The 11,289-nt window shown below is 34.6% G+C and overlaps 1 protein-coding gene across 1 annotated transcript; it reads left to right on the forward strand.

Annotated features, from left to right (window-relative positions):
- Positions 1–8,454: 8,454 nt before the first annotated feature.
- LOC139841251 (large ribosomal subunit protein uL4c-like) lies at positions 8,455–10,742 on the forward strand. Its single transcript, XM_071831478.1, has 4 exons — positions 8,455–8,602; positions 9,264–9,717; positions 9,839–10,044; positions 10,561–10,742. Exons 1-4 carry the CDS (start codon positions 8,455–8,457, stop codon positions 10,740–10,742), a joined length of 990 nt encoding a protein of 329 aa, XP_071687579.1.
- The last annotated feature ends 547 nt before the right edge of the window (positions 10,743–11,289 follow it).

Below are 11,289 nucleotides of genomic sequence, written 5' to 3' on the forward strand. Positions count from 1 at the left end.
GGTGAAAGAAGATGATATTCCAAAGACTGCTTTCAGAACACGTTACGGTCATTACGAGTTTATGGTCATGCCGTTTGGTTTAACTAATGCACCAGCTGTGTTCATGGACCTTATGAACCGAGTGTGTGGACCATACCTTGACAAGTTTGTCATTGTTTTCATTGATGACATACTTATTTACTCAAAGAATGACCAAGAACACGGTGAACATTTGAGAAAGGTGTTAGAAGTATTGAGGAAGGAAGAATTGTACGCTAAGTTTTCAAAGTGTGCATTTTGGTTGGAAGAAGTTCAATTCCTCGGTCACATAGTGAACAAAGAAGGTATTAAGGTGGATCCGGCAAAGATAGAAACTGTTGAAAAGTGGGAAACCCCGAAAACTCCGAAACACATACGCCAGTTTTTAGGACTAGCTGGTTACTACAGAAGGTTCATCCAAGACTTTTCCAGAATAGCAAAACCCTTGACTGCATTAACGCATAAAGGGAAGAAATTTGAATGGAATGATGAACAAGAGAAAGCGTTTCAGTTATTGAAGAAAAAGCTAACTACGGCACCTATATTGTCATTGCCTGAAGGGAATGATGATTTTGTGATTTATTGTGATGCATCAAAGCAAGGTCTCGGTTGTGTATTAATGCAACGAACGAAGGTGATTGCTTATGCGTCTAGACAATTGAAGATTCACGAACAAAATTATACGACGCATGATTTGGAATTAGGCGCGGTTGTTTTTGCATTAAAGACTTGGAGGCACTACTTATATGGGGTCAAAAGTATTATATATACCGACCACAAAAGTCTTCAACACATATTTAATCAGAAACAACTGAATATGAGGCAGCGTAGGTGGATTGAATTATTGAATGATTACGATTTTGAGATTCGTTACCACCCGGGGAAGGCAAATGTGGTAGCCGATGCCTTGAGCAGGAAGGATAGAGAACCCATTCGAGTAAAATCTATGAATATAATGATTCATAATAACATTACTACTCAAATAAAGGAGGCGCAACAAGGAGTTTTAAAAGAGGGAAATTTAAAGGATGAAATACCCAAAGGATCGGAGAAGCATCTTAATATTCGGGAAGACGGAACCCGGTATAGGGCTGAAAGGATTTGGGTACCAAAATTTGGAGATATGAGAGAAATGGTACTTAGAGAAGCTCATAAAACCAGATACTCAATACATCCTGGAACGGGGAAGATGTACAAGGATCTCAAGAAACATTTTTGGTGGCCGGGTATGAAAGCCGATGTTGCTAAATACGTAGGAGAATGTTTGACGTGTTCTAAGGTCAAAGCTGAGCATCAGAAACCATCAGGTCTACTTCAACAACCCGAAATCCCGGAATGGAAATGGGAAAACATTACCATGGATTTCATCACTAAATTGCCAAGGACTGCAAGTGGTTTTGATACTATTTGGGTAATAGTTGATCGTCTCACCAAATCAGCACACTTCCTACCAATAAGAGAAGATGACAAGATGGAGAAGTTAGCACGACTGTATTTGAAGGAAGTCGTCTCCAGACATGGAATACCAATCTCTATTATCTCTGATAGGGATGGCAGATTTATTTCAAGATTTTGGCAGACATTACAGCAAGCATTAGGAACTCGTCTAGACATGAGTACTGCCTATCATCCACAAACTGATGGGCAGAGCGAAAGGACGATACAAACGCTTGAAGACATGCTACGAGCATGTGTTATTGATTTCGGAAACAGTTGGGATCGACATCTACCGTTAGCAGAATTTTCCTACAACAACAGCTACCATTCAAGCATTGAGATGGCGCCGTTTGAAGCACTTTATGGTAGAAAGTGCAGGTCTCCAATTTGTTGGAGTGAGGTGGGGGATAGACAGATTACGGGTCCGGAGATTATACAAGAAACTACCGAGAAGATCATCCAAATTCAACAACGGTTGAAAACCGCCCAAAGTCGACAAAAGAGCTACGCTGACATTAAAAGAAAAGATATAGAATTTGAAATTGGAGAGATGGTCATGCTTAAAGTTTCACCTTGGAAAGGCGTTGTTCGATTTGGTAAACGAGGGAAATTAAATCCAAGGTATATTGGACCATTCAAGATTATTAATCGTGTCGGACCAGTAGCTTACCGACTTGAGTTACCTCAACAACTCGCGGCTGTACATAACACTTTCCACGTCTCGAATTTGAAGAAATGTTTTGCTAAAGAAGATCTCACTATTCCGTTAGATGAAATCCAAATCAACGAAAAACTCCAATTCATCGAAGAACCCGTCGAAATAATGGATCGTGAGGTTAAAAGACTTAAGCAAAACAAGATACCAATTGTTAAGGTTCGATGGAATGCTCGTAGAGGACCCGAGTTCACCTGGGAGCATGAAGATCAGATGAAGAAGAAATACCCGCATCTATTTCCAGAAGATTCGTCAACACCTTCAACAGCTTAAAATTTCGGGACGAAATTTATTTAACGGGTAGGTACTGTAGTGACCCGAACTTTCCCATGTTTATATATATTAATTGAGATTGATGTTTACATGATTAAATGTTTCCAACATGTTAAGCAATCAAACTTGTTAAGACTTGATTAATTGAAATAGGTTTCATATAGACAATTGACCACCCAAGTTGACCGGTGATTCACGAACGTTAAAACTTGTAAAAAAACTATATGATGACATATATATGGTTATATATATAGTTAACATGATATTATGATAAGTAAACATATCATTAATTATATTAACAATGAACTACATATGTAAAAACAAGACTACTAACTTAATGATTTTGAAACGAGACATATATGTAACGTTTATCGTTGTAACGACATTTAATGTATATATATCATATTAAGAGATATTTGTACATCATAATATCATGATAATATAATAATTTAAAATCTCTTTTGATATTATAAACATTGGGTTAACAACATTTAACAAGATCGTTAACCTAAAGGTTTCAAAACAACACTTACATGTAACGACTAACGATGACTTAACGACTCAGTTAAAATGTATATACATGTAGTGTTTTAATATGTATTTATACACTTTTGAAAGACTTCAATACACTTATCAAAATACTTCTACTTAACAAAAATGCTTACAATTACATTCTCGTTCAGTTTCATCAACAATTCTACTCGTATGCACCCGTATTCGTACTCGTACAATACACAGCTTTTAGATGTATGTACTATTGGTATATACACTCCAATGATCAGCTCTTAGCAGCCCATGTGAGTCACCTAACACATGTGGGAACCATCATTTGGCAACTAGCATGAAATATCTCATAAGATTACAAAAATATGAGTAATCATTCATGACTTATTTACATGAAAACAAAATTACATATCCTTTATATCTAATCCATACACCAACGACCAAAAACACCTACAAACACTTTCATTCTTCAATTTTCTTCATCTAATTGAACTCTCTCAAGTTCTATCTTCAAGTTCTAAGTGTTCTTCATAAATTCCAAAAGTTCTAGTTTCATAAAATCAAGAATACTTTCAAGTTTGCTAGCTCACTTCCAATCTTGTAAGGTGATCATCCAACCTCAAGAAATCTTTGTTTCTTACAGTAGGTTATCATTCTAATACAAGGTAATAATCATATTCAAACTTTGGTTCAATTTCTATAACTATAACAATCTTATTTCAAGTGATGATCTTACTTGAACTTGTTTTCGTGTCATTATTTTGCTTCAAGAACTTTGAGCCATCCAAGGATCCATTGAAGCTAGATCCATTTTTCTCTTTTCCAGTAGGTTCATCCAAGGAACTTAAGGTAGTAATGATGTTCATAACATCATTCGATTCATACATATAAAGCTATCTTATTCGAAGGTTTAAACTTGTAATCACTAGAACATAGTTTAGTTAATTCTAAACTTGTTCGCAAACAAAAGTTAATCCTTCTAACTTGACTTTTAAAATCAACTAAACACATGTTCTATATCTATATGATATGCTAACTTAATGATTTAAAACCTGGAAACACGAAAAACACCGTAAAACCGGATTTACGCCGTCGTAGTAACACCGCGGGCTGTTTTGGGTTAGTTAATTAAAAACTATGATAAACTTTGATTTAAAAGTTGTTATTCTGAGAAAATGATTTTTATTACGAACATGAAACTATATCCAAAAATTATGGTTAAACTCAAAGTGGAAGTATGTTTTCTAAAATGGTCATCTAGACGTCGTTCTTTCGACTGAAATGACTACCTTTACAAAAACGACTTGTAACTTATTTTTCCGACTAGAAACCTATACTTTTTTTGTTTAGATTCATAAAATAGAGTTCAATATGAAACCATAGCAATTTGATTCACTCAAAACGGATTTAAAATGAAGAAGTTATGGGTAAAACAAGATTGGATAATTTTTCTCATTTTAGCTACGTGAAAATTGGTAACAAATCTATTCCAACCATAACTTAATCAACTTGTATTATATATTATGTAATCTTGAGATACCATAGACACGTATACAATGTTTCGACCTATCATGTCGACACATCTATATATATTTCGGAACAACCATAGACACTCTATATGTGAATGTTGGAGTTAGCTATACAGGGTTGAGGTTGATTCCAAAATATATATAGTTTGAGTTGTGATCAATACTGAGATACGTATACACTGGGTCGTGGATTGATTCAAGATAATATTTATCGATTTATTTCTGTACATCTAACTGTGGACAACTAGTTGTAGGTTACTAACGAGGACAGCTGACTTAATAAACTTAAAACATCAAAATATATTACAAGTGTTGTAAATATATTTTGAACATACTTTGATATATATGTATATATTGTTATAGGTTCGTGAATCAACCAGTGGCCAAGTCTTACTTCCCGACGAAGTAAAAATCTGTGAAAGTGAGTTATAGTCCCACTTTTAAAATCTAATATTTTTGGGATGAGAATACATGTAGGTTTTATAAATGATTTACAAAATAGACACAAGTACGTGAAACTACATTCTATGGTTGAATTATCGAAATCGAATATGCCCCTTTTTATTAAGTCTGGTAATCTAAGAATTAGGGAACAGACACCCTAATTGACGCGAATCCTAAAGATAGATCTATTGGGCCTAACAAACCCCATCCAAAGTACCGGATGCTTTAGTACTTCGAAATTTATATCATATCCGAAGGGTGTCCCGGAATGATGGGGATATTCTTATATATGCATCTTGTTATTGTCGGTTACCAGGTGTTCACCATATGAATGATTTTTATCTCTATGTATGGGATGTGTATTGAAATATGAAATCTTGTGGTCTATTGTTACGATTTGATATATATAGGTTAAACCTATAACTCACCAACTTTTTTGTTGACGTTTTAAGCATGTTTATTCTCAGGTGATTATTAAGAGCTTCCGCTATCGCATACTTAAATAAGGACAAGATTTGGAGTCCATGCTTGTATGATATTGTGTAAAAACTGCATTCAAGAAACTTATTTTGTTGTAACATATTTGTATTGTAAACCATTATGTAATGGTCGTGTGTAAACAGGATATTTTAGATTATCATTATTTGATAATCTACGTAAAGCTTTTTAAACCTTTATTGATGAAATAAAGGTTATGGTTTGTTTAAAAATGAATGCAGTCTTTGAAAAACGTCTCATATAGAGGTCAAAACCTCGCAACGAAATCAATTAATATGGAACGTTTTTAATCAATAAGAACGGGACATTTCACTGACCAGAAGGTTACTTATGTATACACCTTAGAAAGACTACGTCGGACGACTGCTAGCCGGGAGCGCCATAGCCCGGACAAGTATGCACGCTACCGGCATCACCTAGCCGGATCCAAAGGCATTAAGAATATAAGGACTATATTAACACAAATAAACCTGTTGTTAAACCAGCAACTATTTTGCCCAAGTCATGACAGACACCGTGAAGAAATACTTGGAGTAAATACGAAGCAAGACCCCTCACGACTAATCAAGGCATTCACCCGTAATGACCTAGTCGGGCCACCACACTACCGGAACTACCACAGCTTCCCGGCTTAGTATTCCGACCCGATACAAGGATAAAGTCCTGGGACAAGCACCTGTCCCGGAGCAAGTGCGATGCCCCGAAGCAGACACTTCATCCCGGAATGATTGCACTGTCCCGGAACATGTACTTGATCCCGGAACAAACATACAAACAAGCTGCATGCCACGTCAGCCTACGAATCTAGGAAAGTTTGTTAGGATCTGCTCGATTATTCCCATGAAAGGGACAGGTGCCACGTCACCCCTCGGGATTGGCAAATTTCGTTACAACCATTAAAGGGACATGTGCCACGTCACCATTCCCTCATAACATCTATAAATACGTAAACAAGATCATTTATTCCACAACACTAGACGCATTAATGTTACTCTGCCCAAATTAATTACAGTAGCATCTCTCCAGTCGTTAATACAATTCCGGTCAATACTCCGGTCATTATCGGAATTAATCCTCACCTTAAGATGTTAACTTATTCGATTCCGATCGAATAAGGTTAATCTAATTGATTGTTTTACGCCCTTGGAATCCAGATTCCAAATCGGGGTTCGCACAATTATTGGAGTTAAAACATTCGATCCACTCTTTTTTCCAAATCAAGCACTCAAACCCGAAATCTATTAAACCAAACGATTTTGGTTTGATAATACAACATTCATATAATGATTGTATTTTAATTTATAAAAAAAAATTCATGAGACATTTGTTATATAGTAGTAATAATCATTAAGCAAACTTAATTATTATTATTATTATTTATTATTATAATTATAATTATAATTATAATTATAATTATAATTATAATTATTATATTACTAATATTCAAATATGGATTCTCTCGGAATTAATTACGTTAAATATGTATGCAAAAATATATGTCTCTATATATTTGTAAAAACAAAGACAAACTTCTTAGTCGTAATCCGTGATTCCACGATCATTAAACTAAATGACTTTAGAATTTATATCCACTTAATACTAAAAAATATCATTAATTATTTCGTTTAAATAAACTCGTAGTTCCACGAATCATTTCACAAGTTACAAATATCAACCTCTGAGAAGCACTAAATTCAATAACTATTTATTTTATTCACCTCGAACCGTTGTTGAAAAATCAAATACCAAACTTTTTTATGACGACATAACTTACAGGAACACAAAGAGCAAAGTAGCCCTAGTCTCCAAAGAAGTAGCAGCACCAAGGCTCCCTACCCAAATCTGGAACCTTGCCTCTCATGTTAACTCTATAGTCTAATTTAGGGCTTTATCAATCCAGTTTTTTCGTTTTCTTAGTTTATTTGATTTCAAAAATCCTAAATCGAATGGAACCGAAATTAAATTAATTTTTTGAAACTGATACAAAACCAAACCGAATTATTATTCAGTTCGAACCAGTTAAAACCGAATTCAAATTTCAAAACACATTTAATACTTATTTTCATATATAAAATGAAATCAAAAATATTAATAACCTAGTTCACTAACTGACTAACATCTAAATTAATAATATATTATATATTATATATTACATTACATATTACATTACATTACATATTACATATATATACTAAAAGAGGTGAATTATTACATTACATATTACATTACATATTATTACATATATATACTAAAAGAGGTGAATGTTGACGTCGTTGCAGGAAAAAAAAATGTCATTCCTTTTCTTCCGTTCCCACCAGATATTTACACCTTCCCACTCCAAATATTTCAACAAATATAATTTTTCAGGGGTTTAAAATGTAAATTTGTTTTTTTATTTAATTTAAAAAATAAAACTCACCATTAACTTCAACGAGCCGTATCTTCCTACCCGACGCGAGTTAATTTTCACCGCTAACATCATTAAACTTGAAATAATTTTTCGAACAAAACAAGACTAAGTACGTTCGAAACGGACAATTTTTCAAAAACGGTGCGCGCACCTACATCTAAAACGGGTCTTAAAAAATTAACTCGACGCGAGTTAATTTTAACTGCTACCCTCATTAAACTTGAAATAATTTTCCGAACAAAACGAGACTAACTACATTCGAAACGGACAATTTTTTAAAAATGGTACGCACACCTATATCTAAAACGGGTATTAACACATGGGTCGTTTCTCCTTCTGTACATACACAACGCTATGTTAAATATGAATATGCCGGCCGAAAGCCCCCGCCGCATCGCGCGGGCCAAACGCAGCTAGTTAATATACAAAATCAAACAATTATAAAAAACGTTAACTTATTGTTTAATCAAACGCGCTACTTATATTTTGTTACTTTCATAATTTCATAAAGAACCAACCGGATAACTCAAAAACCCTTCAAACCAAAAAGATACTCCGTAACACACACACAGACACACACACTTACTTATCCACTCTTTTCACACACAAACTTAAACCCAACAATGATGGCGTCTTTCTTGAAATCCTCCTTCCTTTCATCCACCATTTTTTCCAATCATTCACCCTCCGTTTTCATCAAACCCCCAAACCCGACCCGTTTCCCAAAGTCCACCACCACCGTAATCCGGTCCGAGCTGGCAACACTCCCAATTCTATCAGACCACAGATAACGCGGCGGCTTCTTCCCCACCGCCTCCCATGTGGCACCACAAACGCCACCACAAACGCCGGAAATGAGCGTTTGTGGGCGGTTGTCGTCGGACGTTTGTCAAGCCAATCACGTGAAAATTGAGGCTTTTGTTAGTGATATGGCGAATTGTGATTGGTTAAAGCAATTTTAATGCTTTTCAAATGAAAACAAAAAAAAAAAAAATGAAAAACCTACAACTCAATTGGCAGGAGGAAGACGATGATGATTTTTTAATTTTTTTAATTTACGCATATCCCCCTTAAAATATGTAAAAGTATACAAAAAATGCACAAATTACTAAAACATTTTAACTTAGCCCCTTGAGTTTTATTTTTATGATTTTATTTTATTAAAGTATAGTATAATTTTATATACATATTTTTTTTTACTTTATTTATATTTATATTTTTATTTTTATTTATGTCATGTTTTATCTTATTTATCTAAATAAAAACTAATTAAAAAAATCAAACAAAAAATCAAAAATAAAATGTCACGTCATTGTCATCCTTTGACAAAAGCCCCCCATTACAACTCCCCCATTTCTCTGCCATGGTCCAGTCACTGACTTGCCCTAAAAAGTGCACCGTACCCACTCCACGTCACAATCACCATTATCTGTGGTCTCATTCGACGGCACAAAAATTGACGAAACCTCCCTCAACCTTAAATCAGCCCACCCAGATACCGCACGTGCTGTCGTCCACCGTGGCATAACTACCGACTTAAACAACAAACGTAGAGGTACAGCCTCAACTCTCACACGTGCTAAAGTTCGTGGTGGTGGTAAAAAACCATTCCCACAAAAGAAACTCGATCGGGCCAGACATGGGTCCCAACTGACCCTACTCAGGCCCGGCGGAGGAGTTGTGTTCGAACCAAAACCTCGCGATTGGTCCGTTAAAATCAATAAAAAGGAAAAAAGATTAGTCATTTCGACTGCGTTAGCGAGTACAGTGGTTAATAGGATTGTGGTGGAGGAATTTGGGGAGAAATTTGAGAAACCGAAAACAAAAGAGTTTATTGAGGTTTTAAAAAGATGGGGGATTGATCCGAAAGAGAAATCAATGTTTTTTATGTTGAATGTTTTTTTTTTTTGGTAACCGAGGAACCACTACTACGAATAGGCGCATTGGCCTCGCGCAGCGCGTAAACCTTGGGGCAGCAGGCAACCCAGGTATCACCTGTGCCAGGAAAAGCACCCTCTTTATGTTGAATGTTGATGATAATGTGGCACTATCTAGTAGGAACACTGAGACTTTGAGAATGTTGACACCTAGGACTTTGAATTTGTTTAATGTTTTGAATGCTGATAAGTTGGTGTTTACCCAAGGGTTGGATTATTTGAATGATGTCCATGGAGATGATGATGTGGATGTATTCGAAGATGAAGATGAAGATGAAGGTTAGTTGATTATAATTATTAACAAGAAAGTATTTTTAGTTGATTAGTTTGATTTGTATTTACATTGAATATAAGTTGAATAATTTGATATCTAAAGAGTAATATTAAAAGTGAATTGTACTAAGTTTGATGTTAAAACGGTTAACTAGATATGGTTTTCCTGTTCAGGCTATAGGGGAGGGGAGCGTTACCTAGCTATATTCTTCCGTTACCGTTTCCGAACCTTTTTCCTGGCAGCCTGAAAATATGTTGCTAATTGTAATATTAGGGTTAGGTGATGAAAAATTAGGAGATTGGTTATGTTAGCATCTCGATTTCGAATGAAGACCTCTAGGTTATTATTAAGAAAGCTTACATTTGCAGCTTATGGGCTTTGTTAGAATTTGGAAATTTCGATAAGCTCGTCTTTTGAAGCTTATGTGTGTAAAACTTTAGCGTATCCATTTAAGTAAGCCATAACTTAAGTTTTTAAATCGCAAAAACTAAAGCTTTATCAGCTATTCTATTTAACTGCAGAGGCGAAACTTGGATTTTTTTCACCGGGGGCAAAAAAAAATTTAAACCGTAGCAATTTTTTTGGACAAAATTTGAAGATTTTGGGGCAAAAGTTGGAGATTTTGGGGCAAAATTTGAAGATTTTGAGGCAACAGTTGAAGAATTTGGGGCAAAATTTGAAGGTTTTGAGGCAAAATTTGTAGTTTTGGGGGCAAAAAAAAATCCACTGTGACGACCCGGAAATTTTCGGCCAAATTTAAACTTAATCTTTATATGTTTCCGACACGATAAGTGTGATGACCCGGGAATTTCCGACCAAATTTAAACATAATCTTATATGATTCGACTCGATAAGCAAAGTCTATTAAACCGAGTCTCATTATGTTTGAACTATTTCATGATAACATTTGACCTTTAACTATTTCCGACGATTCACGAACCTTTAATTGTAACTAAGAATGTAAATATAAATAATTATATATAAAACTAATTATATTAGTATTAATGAACTATTAAGTAATTTTGTTATTATAAAAGATAACATTTAATAACTAAAGATTTTCATTTTGAATATATATAGTATATTGTATATAAATGATTCAAACATATTTTACCAACGTTATCAAAATATTAAATGTACAATGTTATACTTTGTAGTTAATTGTTTAATATACATAATTAATCATCTACTCAACATTTAAAACATGATTTTATATATATGGTAGTATACATATATACATAAATATAACT

Source organism: Rutidosis leptorrhynchoides, chromosome 4, assembly GCF_046630445.1.
Source record: "Rutidosis leptorrhynchoides isolate AG116_Rl617_1_P2 chromosome 4, CSIRO_AGI_Rlap_v1, whole genome shotgun sequence".
NCBI lineage: Eukaryota > Viridiplantae > Streptophyta > Magnoliopsida > Asterales > Asteraceae > Rutidosis > Rutidosis leptorrhynchoides.

What these genes read in the sequence shown, in the direction of transcription:
- LOC139841251 (XM_071831478.1), top strand. Translation starts at nt 8,455, where the DNA reads ATGGCGTCTTTCTTGAAATCCTCCTTCCTTTCATCCACCATTTTTTCC. An exon ending in GAGAAATCAATGTTTTTTAT is followed by an intron (nt 9,718 to 9,838) that starts GTTGAATGTTTT and finishes TGCCAGGAAAAG; the next exon opens with CACCCTCTTTATGTTGAATG. An exon ending in AGATGAAGATGAAGATGAAG is followed by an intron (nt 10,045 to 10,560) that starts GTTAGTTGATTA and finishes ATTTAACTGCAG; the next exon opens with AGGCGAAACTTGGATTTTTT.